General features: G+C 37.0%; 2 protein-coding genes across 3 annotated transcripts; one reads left to right on the top strand and one right to left on the bottom strand.

Moving 5' to 3' along the window:
* The first annotated feature begins 1,069 nt into the window (after positions 1 to 1,069).
* On the top strand, positions 1,070 to 3,862 carry LOC148878745 (polyubiquitin-like). The gene is made up of 2 exons (XM_088965765.1): positions 1,070 to 1,109; positions 1,794 to 3,862. Exon 2 carries the CDS (start codon positions 1,867 to 1,869, stop codon positions 3,742 to 3,744), a length of 1,878 nt encoding a protein of 625 aa, XP_088821891.1. The 5' UTR covers positions 1,070 to 1,109; positions 1,794 to 1,866; the 3' UTR covers positions 3,745 to 3,862.
* A 1,427-nt stretch (positions 3,863 to 5,289) lies between these two features.
* LOC148878744 (glutathione gamma-glutamylcysteinyltransferase 1-like) lies at positions 5,290 to 17,384 on the bottom strand. Of its 2 annotated transcripts, XM_088959525.1 has the most exons (9): positions 17,179 to 17,368; positions 16,229 to 16,385; positions 15,428 to 15,666; positions 15,312 to 15,357; positions 9,683 to 9,842; positions 8,547 to 8,598; positions 7,227 to 7,454; positions 6,606 to 7,103; positions 5,290 to 5,634 (listed from the first exon to the last, which is right to left on the bottom strand). In XM_088959525.1, the coding sequence occupies exons 1-9, from the start codon at positions 17,251 to 17,253 to the stop codon at positions 5,569 to 5,571; spliced, it is 1,521 nt and encodes a 506-aa protein (XP_088815651.1). In that variant the 5' UTR covers positions 17,254 to 17,368; the 3' UTR covers positions 5,290 to 5,568. The 2 variants fall into 2 exon arrangements, with proteins under 2 accessions (XP_088815651.1, XP_088815653.1); XM_088959527.1 differs by lacking the exon at positions 15,312 to 15,357 and having other exon boundaries at positions 9,683 to 9,846; positions 17,179 to 17,384.
* Between the last annotated feature and the right edge of the window lie 1,852 nt (positions 17,385 to 19,236).

Raw genomic sequence — 19,236 nt, 5'->3', positions numbered from 1 at the left:
TTGAATTCTATTTATTTAAAGCTATTACATATTATTTAATATTTGAAAAGCATTTAAATTGATAATTCAGAAAAACATAATTTAAATTTTTAGTACATAATTTTGTGATATATTTTGTAAAAATATAAAATTATTTTTTGTGTCTTTAATAAATATTTTTAAGTTATTATTTAATTTTCTTAGAATATTTAAATAATTATTAAATTTTTTATCCAAACTTTCTTTAGATAGATATAGATAAAAAGTAAGGGAGAAGATAAATAGGAATTAGAGATAATTTTGGAGAGAAACTCTCTACTAAATTAGAGATAAATTTGGAGATAAATAGGAATTAGAGATAATTTAGAAGATAAATAAGAGTTAGAGATAATTTTGGAGAAAGTAGGGGAGGTAGTTTAGGATAAATTTTAGGAGAAGAGATTATTTAGGTTTTGGAAAAGTGAATCTCATTGGTTGTTTTAAAAATGACATGGAATAAAAAAATAAAAAATTCAAAAAAATGAGAAAATTTTTTACTACTTTGTTTTAATATATATATTTTTTATCCAAACTTTCTTTAGATAGATACAAATAAAATGTAGGAGAGAGGATAGATAGGGGTTAGAGATAATTTTGGAGAGAAACTCTCTACTAAATTAGAGATAATTTTGGAGATAAATAGGAATTAGAGATAATTTGGAGAAAGTGGGGGATAATGGGGAGGTAGTTTAGGAAAAATTTTAGCAGAAGAGATTATTTAGGTTCTGGGAAAGTGCATCTCATTGGTTGTTTTAAAAAAGACATGGAATAAAAATAAATAAAATTCAAAAAAAGGAGAAAATTTCTTGACTACATAATTTTGTTATAATATTTTAAATATTTTTAAAGTTTTTAATTCAATATTTCTTTAGATGAATATAGATGAGAAAGTGGGGGAAATGATAAATAAGAATTAGAGATAGGATAAAATAAAACAAAAAATTAAAATAAAAAGAGAAAAAAATGGACTTCCTTCTTTTACTATATATATATATATATATATATATATATATATAGATATTTCTCCAAAAGATTTAACCCATTTTTGGGTTTGTAGGCCTGTCAGTTATTACTTCAAGGAGGACAAGCTGGTAAGTTTTTCCTTTGATTTTTCATGTTTAACTTCTCGTCTTTTTTTTTTTTTTCTTCTTTTTGAATGGTGGTCTGCACTTTGTCTGATGCTGCTTTGAACATTATTTTGCAAATCGTAGAAAGATTTGGTGAAGGGTTTCGTTAATTTATTCCTAAAGATTTGATCAAAATCAGTAAACTAGGTAGATAAATCTCATGCATTTAATATTGGAAACCTTGGTAATGTATTAACAAAAAGAAAGTTTATATATCACGCATCGTGCATATCTTATTACTATTTTCAGACTATGGATTGGAGAGTTTAGATTATGAATCGTGCATATCTTATTGTTGCAACAGTTTTCCATGATGATGATGATGTTAAATTTGATGAATAAATAACGATATATAATGAGTTTTTTTAGAGCAAAATTTGTTAGAAGAGCAAGCTAGCAAAATATTAATAAGCGACTCTAAGCTGATTCTGTCATCTGGGTTTGCTATTGGTTTATGCCTCATTAGTTCAGAAAAGGACTTAGAGTTGAAATCGGCCGGTCTCTATAATCAATTCTCTTTAGTTGATTCATCTTTAGATTTTGTGTTTTTTTTTTTTTTTTTGATAATCCATTTTCTCAGTATTTGATTTTCCTTGTTGTCTCATTTCATTGTAGTTGTCCCTTTACTGTGTTTCTTTGGTTGTAAAGTTGCAGATGTATATCCTTCCGAGGATCAAGTCAAGATCTGGTCTCTCTTAGAATGAATACATTAATCTGAACTATGAGAGTTGGATTCTGGGGCAGCTGGGACGCCTGGGACGCGGACGGTATTCCTGCATACCTCCACAAGCTAGTTCTTGCTGGATCTTGCCTTGAAGAGAACCCAGTATTCGACCAAAGTAAGGTTGAAGAGGACTCCAGTATGCAGATATTTGTCAAGCTAACATCAACCAGTAGAACTCTTACTTTTAGCGTAAAGAGTTCTGATACAGTTGGGAACATCAAGTCTATGATTCAATACAAGGAGGGGATAGAACCAGACCGACAGATGATCATCTTCGCTGGGAGACTTCTCCAGGATCATAAGACCCTGAACCATTACAGTATTGAGAAGGATTCCATCCTTCATCTGGTTCTCCGCAGATCAGAGCTGGCAGGTATGCAGATATATGTTGACATGCCTAATGAAGAAAGTTACACTCTTGATGTGATGGTTTCGTCCACCGTCGCAGACATCAAAGCCCTGTTAGAGAGTGTGCTGGGTGTTCCATCATGCCAACAGAAGCTCACTTGTGCTGGAGAGACTCTTGAGGATTGCCAGACCATGGTGGGTTGCAAGGTTGCTCTGCAGTCTAAACTTGGTGAAAAGATCCAACTGGAAGATCAGCCCATTCAACTGTACCTCACAGAGATGCCCAGTAAAATTGAGAGGCTGACATCTTTTGTAATGCAAGAGAAGCCCACAATCACTGAGAACTTACAGGTCAAAGGAGTGGAAATGCAGATTGTAGTGAGAAGCTTCATTGGAAGTTATGTTCTCAATGTGCTGGCATCGAGTACCATTGAATGTGTCAAGACAGTGATCCAAAGTGTGATAGGAATCCCACAGAAGAAACAGATTCTTTATTATGGTAAAGGTAAACTTGAAGATGCTCAAACTCTAGCTGATTATGGCATCAAGGATCAGTCTGAGCTTTTGATGTTAGGTCCATTCCTGAAATTATTCATCAAGATGCCACAGGCAAAAAGTACCATCAGGATCCACGCTTGTAATTTTGAGAAGGTCCATGATATCAAAAGCATAGTTTGGGAGAGAACAGGGATCCCACAAGACAGACATACCTTGGTCTACGCTGGAAGATCACTTGATGATGAAGAGACACTTTCAACTTATGGCATCCAAAACGGTTCTACACTTTATGGGTTCTTTGGTTTAGAAGATGGAAGTCAAGAATTCAAGTTATTTGTCAACAAGAATGCAGCAGACGAGACCTATGAAGTCAGAGTGAAATCATGGTACAGTATCTTGGATGTCAAGACCATCATAGAGAGCATGGTGGGAATCCCTATAGACCTGCAAGAGCTTACATATAACCAAGAGAAACTCAGGGATTGCAGGAAGTTGGCTGATTACAATATCAAGCATGGATGTTCTATTTCTCTGCTGGTTTCTAGTTCTCCGGTGCAGTTGTTCATAAAAAGTGGGGAGGAATACTTCATGCTTGAAGTGAAAAACTCTGAGACAATAAATGAAATCATGACCAATATTCTAGCGAAAACAGACAGTACTGGTAAGCTCAATCTTTTCATTGGAGAAACTAAGCTTGAGGAGGATCGGACCTTAGCCCACTACGACATACAATCCTCTGCCTTCCTCCAACTGGTGCGTGCAATTCAAGTGAATGTGACCAGTCCGAGCGGTGAAGTGATTACAATTGATCTAAAGGCAACCGATGATATTGATGGGGTGAAGGACAAGATTGAGGATATGTGTGGGATTCCATGGGAGATACAGACCATTACTTACCTCGAAGATGAACTTGATGGTCTTTATACGCTGGAAGATTATGAATTTCATTTGGGTGGTCTTTGGGGTTTAAGATGGTTGTTTGGTGGTACTGCTTGGTCCTTCTTTTGGCCTTCCTATGCGGCAGTTTGAGGCTGAACGAGTGTTACACAAACTCCATTTGTTAGTTTTGGTTTTTTGGTTTGTTTTGAATGTTAATTAATTTAGTACTTTTCCACTTTTGGTTCGTATGATCGGTTATTAATTTTAGAGAATTACAATTGATGCTGCTCCTGGTTATACTTTATTCTCTTTCAGATTGCACGGTTGCATCTTACCCAAGATGCCACTTACCACAGCCATTCACATTCACTTAAGTAGTGAAAAGTACTTTCACTATTGCTTGCAACTTACAAGATGCTGTTGCTTCATCATTATTGCTTGCAACTTAGAAGTACTCTGTAATCAGCTGGGACTATTTCAGACCTTTATAAATACCCATTAGAGAATAAGGGCAAGTACTTTGTAAGAGGAAGTTAAAAGAAACAATTCCAAATTACCATTACTTCATTCAGATAGTCTAGATTTCTTCTATATTTGTAGATGGAGCAAGTGGCGTAGTATTAAAACAAATCATGTTTAGAGTAGTTTCAAATAAAAGAACAAAAGTCAAAATAAACAGGAATAAGAATTTTTTACTGAATAATTAAGAGAAAATCAATCCAAAACTCTCCTAGCTTTGCCCTAGTTACTCATTATATAGACTTACACCCTTATGCCTCCTACAAAGAAGTTTCATAATCTTATAAAACACTCTTTATTATAATCCTAATAAATCTCTTCAAAAAAAGAAAGTCCTAATTGAACAATTGAATATAAATTCAGAAATCTTGTTGTAATGCTTAGCTTGGTAAATATGAACTAAGATAAAAATCCTGCAATGGCACTAAATTGGTAAAAATGAACTAAGATAGAAATTTCATGATGATGCTATTTCGATAATTTTACTAAGTTGGGTTGGTATCATCGTCTCTGCTTTTTGCATGTCTTGTAATGGTCTTAACTTGCATAAAACTTATTAGCTTCTTTCTGTACTGCATCATTCTCTCCCTTTAAGATGGGTATTCATAAACCAACTTTGCAAATGCTTATTCAGTTTGTCCAAATCCCGTACAAGCCATCGAGATTATTAAAATTTTCACCCTGGAAGTAGATAGCTCGAACACACTGCTGAGAGCATCAAAGCTAAGATTGGTTAAAAGGAAGGAATTCCCACAGACCAGTATGAGCTTTATGATGGGCAACATCTTGACGCAGCCAGTGGTACGACTATACAAGATTACATGGAAGAGGGATCCACGGTTTTCCTCATGACGTATCCGGTGGAAATCTTCGTTGAAATGGAGGATGGATGATGGGCAACGCATATCGATGCAAGTTGAGAGCTACAATACTGTATACAGTGTTTAGGTAAAGATACAGGAGATGTATGGTGTCCTCCAAAACGCCAGAAGCTCAACTTTGGAGGGAAGGAGGTTGAAGGAGCTTGAAAATAACATGGCTCTTTTGTTTTATGGCATCCACAAGGATTGCGCCCTTAGCCTTACCATTTGATCTCAGTGGAGATGTGTGATAGTAGGCTTAGTAGCTTGATTCCATTATTTTTAAGTTATTCTGGGTTAGGTGCAAAAATCAGCATAAAGAAATTCAATTCTCTTATTTTGAGGAACAACATATATGCTAGTAAACATTAAATTAGTAAATTAAAGAAACACTGTTGACATATTACATAGCCTTCGCTTCAAGTAGGCCTTTTCCTTATTTCTTTTGTTATTGGTAGGCAACACTGCAGAGGGCTCAAAAGCTTGACAATTATGCCTTCATCCAATGTATGCACATATTTCTGATAAACTGCTCATTTTCACAACATTCTAAGCTTTCAGCGGAGTCTTAATCTTTGAAGAGTAATATAAATGCTTAGCAGGAAGAAGATGAACGAGTATCTGTCATGAGGAAATGGAACTGTTGTCTCAGGTGCAGTACCTGCCATGACCATGTGTTATTAACAATCTGTGAATTACTGAAAACTATTTGCTAGGACATAATCTTTTCAAGTTCATTAATGTAAAAAATGAAGATGACTTTCTGAAGATGCATCATCGGATGATATAGATATTGAAGCATAGATATTATTTTGCATTGATGCATTGGGCATTCAGCATTCACTTGTTGAGAAAAGAAAGGTGACAATTGGCAACCCAGGAATGGAGGGCTGACAAGAAAGAGCAAGGTTTAGCTGAATTTATTACTGGCGTGGAACCTCATAATTGGTTCCACAGCCCGCTGAACAGCTAAAGCGTTCAGCTAATCCGAATTTGACAAGAAAAGGCTATCTTAAAGATAATTGCTTCTCTGGGCAACTTATTATTAATATGGAGCAAAATAATGCATGGCAAATATCATCAAGGTACAATTTCAGGTAAAGTTCTAGTATGAACATCTTAGAGGACAGAGCATAATGATAGAGAATAAAGACATGGCCATTAGGGAAGAGCAGTGCTGAAAACAGATCAGTTTGAATTAGGATAGGGGTAATATCCAAATTAGATTCAGAAAGAATCCAGGATACATCCAATTAAGATATGTCTGAATATAATCAGAGTGGGTTGGATCAAGCAATATCTGAATTTCATACGATTAGTAATAATAATAAGCAGATTCCATTTTCAGATATGACCCAATCCAATTATGGTTAAATGGATATCCAAATCCAACTTAAATGAACCAGATACAAATTTGAATTGGATTAAATCTGATCCACTTGCAGCCCCAGGGAGAAAATATTGGATGCACAGAAGGTAGTATCAAGAAAGATCTTCATGTTGAACTTTTCAGAGTTGCAATGATTTTTTCCCTTGTTGTGGTGGGGTAAATTGGTGGTGGTGATTAAGGGGACTGGCATCTCATAACAGAGAGAGAGAGAGAGAGAGAGAGAGAGAGAGAGAGTAAACTACCTCTTCTTGGAGCAAAGGGGGCAAATTTTCAGCTGATACAAGGCTACATATTTCTTTCTGCAGCTTTTCATCTCTGATGCCAAACCATGTATTTTGAGGTAAGGCCAATAATAGTGCTGTTAATACATCATTGCTCCCTGGGTGCATTGCAATGCTTTTACATGGCCCAAAATTAGAGCAATTCCTAAGCGTTGTTTGAGATGAAGGGACCAGCATATCAATCCCTTGCTTGCTGTTACCAGTAACAACTGACCCTGAGACAACTGTAACAGGCAGGTCACCTGTAACTGTCAAGCATTTAAAACATGTTTCTCTACAGAAAAACTCATCTAAGGTGCTAGCCTTCCCAGCCAGAAGCTCTGCTCCTTGGCAACAAACATCTGCTGCTATTTCAGGCAGAGTATCTTTGTGACTTGATGGTAAGATAAAACTTGTAGACAACAAATCTGCGACATGTTTATATAGTTGAGTCTCTTGTACCTGCTTCAATATTTCTTCCTGAAAGACAATAAAAAGAAAAAAGATGGAACTTCAAGATATATAGTCCAGTCCGATAAACTCCATATGTAAATTCATGGATCAACATTGAAACAAGAAACGTGATTAAAAATGATGTACAACCTTGAGAGAAAGCCTCCCATTCTCCTCTTCACTTAAACTTGAACACCCATCCTCTTGTCTCCGAACTTCTGCAACCCACTTGATGAACTCCCTAAAGTTGATTGGAAGTGACGTAAACACAACAGAGAGTACTTTCTGGACATCTTTTATATCCTCTGACTTTAAAAGAAGAGGAACATCATCTATCAAATACTTTGCAGCACTAACCCAACTCTCGTGTCTACAACTCTGCAAGAAGTTTCACAGTTACATTATTCAGTTATTAGCTTACTGCTTGGATGCAACTCACAGGAACTTTAAATGGTCACTGATGCATTAATCGTGCATAGTTGAGGAGTTTGAGGATGTGATATACATATTATTTTTTATTTGAAAACATGTAATTCTTGGAGATTCCTTGGTTTTCTTCTCTAGTTTCATCTCCCTGGCTGAAATATGTTGTATACTTTTCTTTTATACATGTTTTATGCAATTTTTCAAATCCAATATCTTTACTTATAACTTTATAAGAAAGAAAAGGCATTATGCATGTCACTCACAATTTTAGCTTCAACACTGTAACTATTACATAATGAAGAAATTATCTTGTTATCCAAAAGTACTACACTATTTACTAAATGGGTAGTATGTGATGTGTACATAAAAAGAGAAAAAGTGCATACTTCACAAAGGTAGGAATACAGACTTGTTCTTAAGGGTTAATCAAAATAAATAGATAAAAGCATTCCCACCCAAGCCCTTCTGACCTTTTCTAAATCCTTTGTTCTTCATTCTCCTGAAACCATCAAACCAACTCAGAAATGTAATTTGGATTTGGTTTCTTCTCTTGGGGAAGAAAGTTTCCATCCAATATATCATTCTTCAATACCAACATTATAAGAGAATTTGATTATCTGACTACCATTAAATATCTAACCTCAATCTCTTGAAGAACAAAAGTTGTTATTCAATGCATAATTGTTGGTAAGAAAACAGTGCGTGAATTGCATAATAGCAGGGAAAGATAACAACTGAAGCATATTTTCTAGAGATAAGGAATCAAAATGAATATGCCATCAGGAAAGAAAAAGTTGACCAAGTCATTCCACAAGATGCATGATGATAATGACTTCCAAGGAAGTTAAGGGAAAACAAAATGATCTACTTTTCTACAGAAGTTCCACCCATTCTCTCATTTGAGAACCTTTCTCCAACTGAATCTGTAGTACATATTTCTTTTTATGTTTCTAAATTAGTTAAGGAAAAAATGGCAAAAGAAAGATATATGAACTGGAAGAAATGCATGTGTATGTGTAGTTTTACATATGACCAAAATCATACCAAAGTATAAAGCAAAGATGGTCCTCTCTGAAGCTTTGAGATAAGCATAAACCTGAAATTTTGTTTAAAGTAAACAGCCAAAAAATAATTAATTTTCTCCTGTTGGAGGAAAAGACAAGATGATAACACGCAGAGAAGTGGCACTAATTCCAACAAGATGTATGCTAAGGAATGTCAGAACACAGTCAATTTTGGGAAATGAAGAAATATGATGTTTTCAAGATGAAATAAGTGCTTATTCAAGAAGCCCGAAATTTGACCTTATTTTTAAGTCCTTATTTCCTTTCTGGCCTGTCTTGGCCTGCCACACCATTTTGAAAATACCTATACTACCCTGTTTGAAATAAGTGCTTCTTCGCCAAATGCTCATGAACGCTTATTAGAATAAGCACTAATTTTTCAAATAAGCACTCCCAAACCATAATCCTTTTTTAATTAAAAACAATTTTTATTAATGCAAAAAATGCAACTTAAGCATGCAGAGCAAAAGTTTTCCACAGCATTATCTGTGCATGCTTTGGCAATATTGTTTCCCATTTTTATTTCGACACTCAATATGTACTGGGTTTGCTAGGTAAACATGTTATAATATGCTTTTCAGCATCTTTTATAGTCATTTTGTGTCTTTTATGGACTCACAAACAGTATTGCATGGACTCTCCTAAATGGATGAAGGGTCTATGTTGGACATACATCAGATTCAACAGTTAATGGATTTTTGAATGACACTTCTATGTGACATTTTTTCTTTTTCTCCTAGTTTATTCAACATAAATGAACAGATAAAATGCAGATGGATGTTACTTTTCCTATAAAATGTTATTAAGAAAAAAGATGATCCTTTATACCTTTTTCTATAGGTTTATAATGTTAAAATTAAACAAACTAAGGACTACTTATACTTTTCTATAGATATGTATACGAGTCCTTGATTCTTTGTTTTGCTGAGTCAGATTCAAGGACATGCATCTGAATCTGATTCCTGCGTTATGTGTCCATGCATCTGAATCTGATTTCTTCAAGAGAATACCATCATATATCCAACAATCCATAATCAACAAAAAATTAATTTCCCATTTAACTTATAAAGTATATAGTTATATGCTTAAAATGAAAGATTGAGAAGAATTTTTTACCCCCTATGATGTCCAGTTGCTTCATCAATGGTACTCATGCCTTCCCAAAGAAGCGTAAGTGGAGCCCAGTGAGGAGGATACTTAAAGCGGGCAACATCCAAAATAAGTGCCATATCCCTTCCAGCATGATACCCACCAATAGGTGAAAAATGACCAGTTCCTGTCTAAAACCAAATACTAATGAAAGATAATATTATCTGTTGAAGATTAATTAGTTTTATGATGTTTTTCTGAGTAGATGTTTATGTTAGTTGTTAGATAAGAGGTGGGGACCAAAGTAGTTATGTGAGTCCAAATTTTATTATGTTTTTTGAGTGTTATATATGTTGTTTTATGTTTTGCCACCCTATAAGGGCATGGTTGTCTTTGTACTGTTCTATTATTTTAGTATAAATAATAAGTGAAGGGGGCGGCCAGATTATTGCTCTCTTTTCTTTCAACTTCTCTTCTTCTCCTTCTCTCTTCCTTCTCTCTTCCTTCTCTCTTCAAGAAACTACTTTCTTTCATATTTTTTAATTCAGCAGATTTCTACTTGGTATCAGAGCATTGGCTAGGATTTCTTGAAGCATTATCATGCAGCATAGATCAGCCGACTGCATTAAGTAGTAAAGGGCGGATCGATCTGCTATAGATTGCCCATTCTTGGAGTTTTTGGTGGGATCTAGACATCAGAAAGGTGATCTACTGTTCGGCATCAAAATCAGGAAGAACTAGAGTACAGGGAAGAGTCCCAGAAAAGATGGACTCTTTGTTTTTTATCTGATCTTGGGCGCCCAGGTATTGTTAGTTTTCTTTTGATTTTCTGAAGAGGGCGGTTTGGTTTCTGAAATTTTCTAGGTCTCCCGGAGTGATCGATTGACTTTTCTCTCTGTTGGGAGGCGTGAGGAGGAGAGAGATTTCCCTCCAGCTAGGGTTTTCTTCTTCCGGAAGGGTTGGTTTCTGTGTGTGTGGTATTAAATTATTTTTTGAAGGTCTCCAATCTATTTTTTCTTATTGTTGAACTGTTTGAAGTAAAATGGAGAGTTGGAATAATGAGATGAAATCTATCGGTACTGTGGGACTAGGTGCTGAAGGTGGTAGTGATATTTTTGGGTCTGGGGTCATTACTACAGTAAAACTTGATGGTACAAATTATTTGGAGTGGGCACAATCAGCTAAGATAGCTATTGGTGCCAGTGGAAAATTAGGGTATCTCACTGAGGAGGAGAAGAAACCTGATACAGACTCTTCCCAATGGGTGCAAGAGAATTACATGGTAATGTCTTGGCTGTGTAATTCTATGTTACCTAATATTGCAAAAAAAAATTCCTATGGGCTAATACTGCTAAGGAGATTTGGGATGGAGTGACTGAAACCTACTCTCAGAAGCAAAATAAAGCCAGAGACTATCAGTTAATCAGGTGATAAGTATGAAACAGGGAGAAAACCTCTTGTTGTGTATTTCTCCATGCTGAAAACCCTATGGCAGGAAATAGATCATTTAGAAACTATGGTATGGGAAAGTGTAAATGATGCAGCAACTTATATCACAAACCGTAGAGAGGAATAGGGTTTTTGAGTTCTTGGCAGGGCTGAACCCTGAATTTGACATTGCTAGGCAGCATATTCTTTCTAGGGAGGGTGTGACACTCTCTCAGGCCTATGCTTTTGTCTCTAGAGAGGAGAGTAGGAGGAATGTAATGCTGAGACGACCTGGGATTGACCAGTCGGCTATAGTTGGTACAACAAAACCTAAGCCGAATGGAGACATGGAGAGTAGTGAGACTAGAAGGGAATATAAGGAGGACTTGGTGTGTGATTATTGCAAGAAGCCTAAGCATACCAGGGACACTTGTTGGAAACTTCATCCAAATCTTATGCTTGCTCGGATAAGAAACAAGAAGGGAAATGCAAATGTAGCCACTACAGGAGACTCTTCAGCCCCTCTTTCCCAAACTGATTGGGAATCCGTTGCAGTAGCAGCAGTGAGAACAGAATTGGAGAGGTTTGGACAGCTTATGAGTAAGAAAGATTCACCCAGCTCTAGCCTTCTAGATGGACATCAGAATGTAGGAGCCAACTACACCCCTTCCTTTGAACATACAGGTAGTTCATATGCAACTACGAATCTTGCATCCACTTCAGGTAAGGAGGGACCTTCTTGGATTATAGACTCAGGAGCATCTGAGCATATGACTAATGCCCCTACCATTTTCAGTTCCTATCAATTGTGCTCTGGTAGAGACAGAGTCTCTATAGAAAATGGTTCACATATGCCCATTGTTGGGAAGGGGACAGTTAGAGTGACCAATGATATAACTCTGTCCTCTGTTTTACATGTCCCTAGACTTCATACCAACCTACTGTCTGTTAGTTCTTTGACAAAAAATTTGAATTGTTCCGTGACCTTTCGTCCTGGTAATTGTGTTTTGTAAGATCTGGAGTCAAAGAAGATGATTGGGAGTGGTCGTGAGGTGAATGAAGTCTACCTTCTGGATGAGATTCCGAGACATCAGGGCCATCATGTTAGCAACAGCAGTAGTAGTGGGTCAAAGTCAGTAAACCAGATTATGCTTTGGCACAATCGCTTGGGACATCTTTCTTTTAGTTCTTTGAAATGTCTTTTCCCAAAGTTGTTTGAGTCTGTTCAATTATCTACTTTGGAGTGTGAGAGTTGTCAGTTAGGAAAGCATTATAGACAGTCTTTTAAACCAAGTAATAAAAGAAGTACTTCTGCTTTTAATATTGTTCACACTGATGTATGGGGGCACTATCAAATCCCTTCCATGAGAGGATTCCGTTACTTTCTCTTGTTTGTGGATGATTATACATGATATTCTTGGATATATTTGATGAGATCACGTGATAAGGTTCCTAATTTAATACGACAATTCCACCAGATGGTTCTCACATAATTTGGGGTGAGAACTAAGGCTTTTAGATCAGGTAATGCCAAAGAGTACTTTGAGAAGGACCTAACCACGTATCTCTTAGAACATGGTGTAGTTCATCAGAGCAGTTGTGCATATACACCGCAACAGAATGGAGTTGCCGAGAGGAAAAACAAAACATTATGGAAGTGGCAAGGAGTCTTATGGTGTGTGTTTCAATTCCTGTGCAGTTCTGGGGAGATGCAGTTCTTATAGCCGTACATGTGATTAACCGTGTTCCTTCACGGACTTTTGGGGTTTAAGGTGCCATTTAGCCTCCTTTTTCCAGATGGAGAGATATTAAATATACCTCTGAGGGTTTTTGGTTGTTTTTCTTTTGTTCACATTCTTGGCCCTCATCGCAAGAAATTGGATCCTAAGGCCAAGAAATGTGTTTTTCTTGGGTATGCTCAAAACCAAAAGGGGTATTGCTGTTATGACCCAGTGTCGAGGAGCATATTTGTCACTATGGATGTTACCTTTTTTGAATCCATATTCTTCTTCTCGAGTGGTTCTCCTCAAGAGGAGAGTTTTGGGGAGGAGAACTCACAATTTGTTCCTCTTCCTGTTTCTGTGGTGCCTCCATCAATTCAGCCAGCATCTACATCAGTTTAACCACCACCTACACCATCAGTTCGGCCAGCATCGGTTCAGCCAGCACCTGCACCTCCAGTTTCATTACCTAAGCCACTACAGGCAGCCTCATAGCAATATCAGCGCCTGCAGATGATGGTTGACTCCACACGTCCTCGACCTACACCACTCTCTGTCAGTCCTTCTGAAACTCCAGATTCGGCAGATATAGTTCCAGGTATTCCTCTTGAGCCTGAGCCTGTTATGTTTTCTGATGATAATGTTTTTGTCCCTAACACCATTATTGCAACTGATCCCACTGACCTTGATCTTCCCATTGCACTTCGTAAGGGGAAGAGAAAGTGTACAATCCACTTCATTTCACACCATCTTTCCTACAGTGCCTTATCACCCTCCTACCGTGCTTTTCTTTCTTCCTTGGATTCTGTGCCTATACCTAAGAATGTTATTGAGGCTCTCTCCAAACCTGAGTGGAAAACAACCATGCAAGATGAGATGGATGCTTTGGTCAAAAACCAAACTTGGGAAATAGTTGATCTCCCCCTAGACAAGGAGACAGTCGGATGACAATGGGTATTCACAGTGAAGCATAAGGCCAATGGCAAGATAGAGAGGTACAAGGCAAGGTTGGTAGCAAAAGGGTATACTCAGAACTATGGTGTTGATTATTTGGAAACCTTTGCACCAGTAGCTTGATGTCAAAAATTCCTTCCTCAATGGTGATTTACAGGAGGAGGTATATATGGACATTCCAGCAGATTTTTATGAAAATGTTGGTAAAGGAAATGTGTGCAGACTCAGAAAATCTTTGTATGGACTGAAACAGTCACCTAGGGCTTGGCTGGACAGGTTCAGAGGGGCACTCATCCATTTTGGATACACACAGACACAATCTGATCACACCCTCTTTGTGAAGAGGAGAGATGCTTTGGTGTCAATTCTGATTGTGTATGTAGATGATATAGTGGTGACAGGAAATGATCTGGAGGAGATTGATGATCTCAAAAAATCATTGTAGCAAGAATTTGAGATCAAAGATTTTGGTGAGTTCAAATACTTCTTAGAAATTGAAGTTGTAAGATGCAAGCATGGGATCTTCATTTCACAGAGAAGGTATGCACTTGACCTATTGCGAGAGACTGAGAAGCTGGGGACCAAACCAACAGACACTCCTATTGATCCAAATCACAGAATTAATGGTGTGGATGGTGAATTGGTAAAGGATGTGGGGAGATATCAAAGAATGGTGGGTCGACTGCTGTATTTGTTTATGACACGACCAGATATTTCTTATGATGTTAGTGTTGTGAGTCAGTATATGCATGCACCTCGGGTTCAACACTAGGAAGCTATTGAGAGAATACTTGCATATCTGAAAAAACACCTTGGCAGAGGCATTCTTTTCTCAAATCATGAGAATCTGAAGCTAAAATCCTATATAGATGCAGACTGGGCAGGATGCTTCGATGATAGGAGGTCTACATCAGGAATGTGTACCTTTGTAGGTGGAAACTTGATCTCCTGGAAGAGTAAGAAGTAAGCGGTTGTGGCAAGGTCAAATGCAGAGGCTGAGTATAGATCCATGGCTCATGGTGTCTCAGAACTTCTTTGGGTTAGATCTCTTTTGAGTGAGATTGGGGTGAAAGCAGAGGAACCTATGATGTTATATTGTAACAATCAGGCTGCAATTAATATTTCCCACAATCCAATTCAGCATGATAGGACAAAACACATTAAAATTGATTGACACTTTATAAGAGAAAGGGTAACAATCGGAGAAGTTTGTTTGCCTTATGTCTCTTCAGAGTTGCAGCTGGCTGATGTTCTCACTAAAGGGGTGGCAAGGAACAAGCTTGAACATGATCTACGCAAACTGGCTGATGTTCAGCATGACGGTACTGTTGCCATCCAAAAATACATAAAAAATCAGGAAAAAAAAAACTCATATTTGGCTTCTTAGCTTCTCCATCAAAGAGTGGTACCATGGAATGAAGAATTGGAACCAGAAAGCTAGTAAATCGTTCAAATTACTAACCAAGAAGAGGTCCACATTATTAACAAAATCAATTAATGAACAACTCAACAAACCGAGTAATTGAGCGCAAGTCTTCTGAGCAATAATTTACCTTGATAATCACAGGGGTTGATGTAACCAACAAGCCTGTCTAGAAACTATAATTTAACAGAAGGTAAAATTAAGAAAAAGAGTATGAGTAATTGAACTGGTATACACAATTATTACCTGCTTAAAAGGTCTTCTATGGTATGATGTAATAACATGGCAGTCCTCGGATGAAGTACAAGCTATGACATATTTACGGAAATCATCAAGGTTGCTCTGGCTTGTACGAAAAGCTTCAACTTTAGCTCCAGCACAGTGAGCCAAACATGCAACCTTTCCAAATGTGATGCCTTCAGCTTTAACTTTTTCCAAAGGTTCACAGCAATCCAACATGGATTCATCAAACCATCTCCAAGGGCCTGTGAATAAAATCAAAAAACCATTAAATAACAACAATGCAAAATGCAATTGGGAAAATATCACTATAATTGGATCAACTGTCTTAATGATTCAGTTTAGAGTTGAGAAATAAGGCTGAAACATGTACACATACATTTACATACATCATCATCATCATCTAAGCCTTGCCTCAACTATATTGGGTCAGCTACATGAATTCTGTTTCTCCATTCCATTCTGTTCAGTGTCATATCCATTGTTAAATTATGAGCTCTTAAATAACTTCTTACTACTTCCACCCATGTCCTTTTTGGTTGTCCCTAGCTCTTCTATCCCCTTGAACTTATATCAGATCACTTCTTACAGGTGTTGTAGATGGTCTTCTCTGTATGTGAACAGTCCGTCTTAGTCTACTTTCCCTCATTTTATCACCAATTGGAACTCACTTTCGTTTTGTTCTTCTTTATTCTTTAGTAAATTTTAATTTTCCATCAAAAGAAAATAATAATACACAAAGTGTAGACTTAAAATAGTATCAACTTGATCTTTAATTAAAACAAACACCCATAACTCAAGACTTACCTTTCCATTTTCTTCCAGGATCAATTGCAAGGGCATTCAAGACCATAGAAAGGCTGGCCAGTCCACAATATGCAGGCTCTGACTGGGTTTGGAAGTAACAAATTAACTTGAAGAATCCTTCCATGGTTCCATTATGAAGAGCTTCAGTGAAAAGATGCTGCTCCAAAACCATGATAGGAGCAACAGATGGTAGTTAATAAAGTAAGAATAAATAAGTACAAATAACCACTACAAAACCGTGCCTTTGGTATTCAATACACTAAATACCAATAGAAAGAGCAAATTAACCTGAATAAAGCCAGGTTCAACCAGTACATTTAGGGAACTGATTATACATTGTACCCAATTCAAAAGATATGGTGATCAGCGTATACTGACCCTACAATCCTATATCTGGCATCAGTCCAGATATGCATGTTGAACTTGTTATGTTCTGTATGTGTAGCTCAATCTAATTTTGACTTATTTTTGCACCCAATGCTGCTTTGTGCATAATTATCAGATTGACTATTGCCCAACTAATCTGTTGTGTATGATCTGGCTCAGATTGGATCTTCAATTATATATTTTCTTGTTTAAGCAGACTTAGATCCTAATTTAACCATTCTAAACTTCTACTTCACCTTTTTCATGTTTAAGGATGTTTCACCCTATGACAAACTACCCTGCCTCCGGAAAAATCAATATAGTAGTTCAAAGGTGAACTGCTCATTTTGACAACTATTGCTAAAGCATTAGACACGTCTCTGATAGCTGGGGAGTGGAATCACTTTAAAACTTTCCACTTCATAACCCCAACTCAAACAGATTATAATCCACCCGCAATATAATGAGCATCCATCAAATTGAACAACAAGAATTGAGAGAGAGAGAGAGAGAGAGAGAGAGAGAGAGAGAGAGAGAGAAATCAGAAAAGTAAGAAGTAAGAACCGGAGAATGGAGAGGTTTACCTTCCCTTCGGACGAGGAGAACTCGATTGCAGGAGGTGATGGAAGAACTCTCCTATACAGACCCGCCACCGCCATTTTCGATCAGAACTTCAATTAATTGTTTCTGTTACCTCTTTTATTTGGGTATTCCTTCTCGGTGTTTCTCCTCTTAGTAGACTACCAACCTCACGACCAAGGAATCTCTCATCAAGGCAACTCACTGTCATGTCATCTTCCACTATAATGTCCAATTGCGATAATACCCCTATTAGTTGACCGTTTACCCGTTTGAGGCGGGTATGAACGTGTTTGACCATTTTATAAATCGTAAGTCCTGATTACGTCCTGAATTTGCTCTCCGTTGGATTCGCAGATCTATATACCTGGCTTGGTTTCGTTCTTTATCTCACCATCCAATTGTTCAGTGGGTCCCTATTTCGTCGCACTAAAGTCAAGGATGATCATGGATGACCGGGCCGGGCTGAGTTGTTATATGCTTAATAAAGAATTTTGAGCTGCCTAGGCTCGGCCCACAGAGCGACACCCGGGGCTGATAGACCGAACCATGGGCCTATTTTTTAAGTCGAACCGATATCTTCGGTTTTTGAAAATTCGTGAACCTAAATTGAACCGATTAATTGGTTGGTCGGTTTTGTTCTTTGGTTTTTCCGTTTTTTGATATTTATAATATATTATAAATATATAAATATATATAATAGAAATAATAGAAATACATATAATATATTATATACTATAAATATATAGATAACATAAAGTATATATGAGAAACATATAGATAATATACATAAGGGTTCACTATGATACCAGAAAGACATGATATCTAAAAACCTTGTGACAAATCAACTGGTATGATAAACATAGTAACCAATCAGGTGGTATTATTAAAATTCAGGGTTAACTTTGGCTGTTGTTGAGACAGTTTCTGGGCTGGGCATGTTCTAAGCATTGGGCAGTTCACCTATTCATACCAATGCTTTGGTTTTTAGTCAAAATAAATTAGGATGTAATTACTAATTTACCCATTCTTATGGTAACGTGGCATTTTCAGAAATTCTCTCAATAGCTGGCCTCCAACAACTAATGTTTTTCCCAAAATTCATGGGTGGGTTTCGATCAATTTAGTTAATTGTCGATTTTTCAAAATGGTTAACCGAAACTGAATCAACTAATTCGGTTAATCAGAATCTTCAATTCAGTTTTATTGGTTTGATTCAGTTTTTTCTATTTTTTAATGAACACTAAGGCTGATAATAGATGTCTAATATATGGCCCCTAAAATTTTTAGGGAAAATTCCCAATTAATATCCTGTACTTTGGGCTTAGTTCCATTTTGGTCCCCAAACTTTAAAATGCAACAATTTAGTACTCTAACTTTCAAAATGTATCAATTTAGTATATAGCATTAACCAGTCATTAAGTGTCATTTGAAAAGACAAAAGTGCCCTACAAGTATCATCTAATTCTCTTTATAAACCATCTAAACATTGATAAAAATGAACAGTCCTGAATTCTTGCCTCTTCTATTCAAGAAAGTTGGAATCATATGCAGATACTGGATTGACACGTTTTGAAAGTTTGGGTATTGAATTGTCGCGTTTTAAAGTTTGGAGACCAAAGTGGCACTAGCCCAAATTACAAGGTACTAATCAAGAAAATTCCCAAATTTTTAATTTTTAATACTGGGTCCATGTCAGGGATTTTTTTTGGGCTGGATAAGGTGGGCAATGCAGGCCTAGGCAGAAAAAAAAATGATCCCTAATTGAAATGTCACCAATCATTCATGGGTCATTTGGGAACAAGGTTTTTAAAACCGATCAAGAGAGCAAACTGGTCAGGGGTCTGCTTCCAGGTTGAACGGTCCGGGTCCATGTCAGGAAATTTTTTGGGCTGGATAAGGTGGGCAATGCAGGCCTAGGCAGAAAAAAAAAGTTCCCTAACCGAAATGTCACCAATCATTCATGGGTCATTTGGGAACAAGGTTTTTAAAACCGACCAAGAGAGCAAACTGGTCAGGGGTTTGGTTCCAGGTCGAATGGTCCAGCCATTCGAACCGAACAG

Source organism: Nelumbo lutea, chromosome 1 (genome assembly GCF_056320005.1).
Source record: "Nelumbo lutea isolate HS-2025 chromosome 1, American lotus-T2T, whole genome shotgun sequence".
Classification (NCBI taxonomy): Eukaryota; Viridiplantae; Streptophyta; class Magnoliopsida; order Proteales; family Nelumbonaceae; genus Nelumbo; species Nelumbo lutea.
Note: the sequence above shows the minus strand (reverse complement) of the source record. Positions and strands in the feature narration are given on the sequence as shown.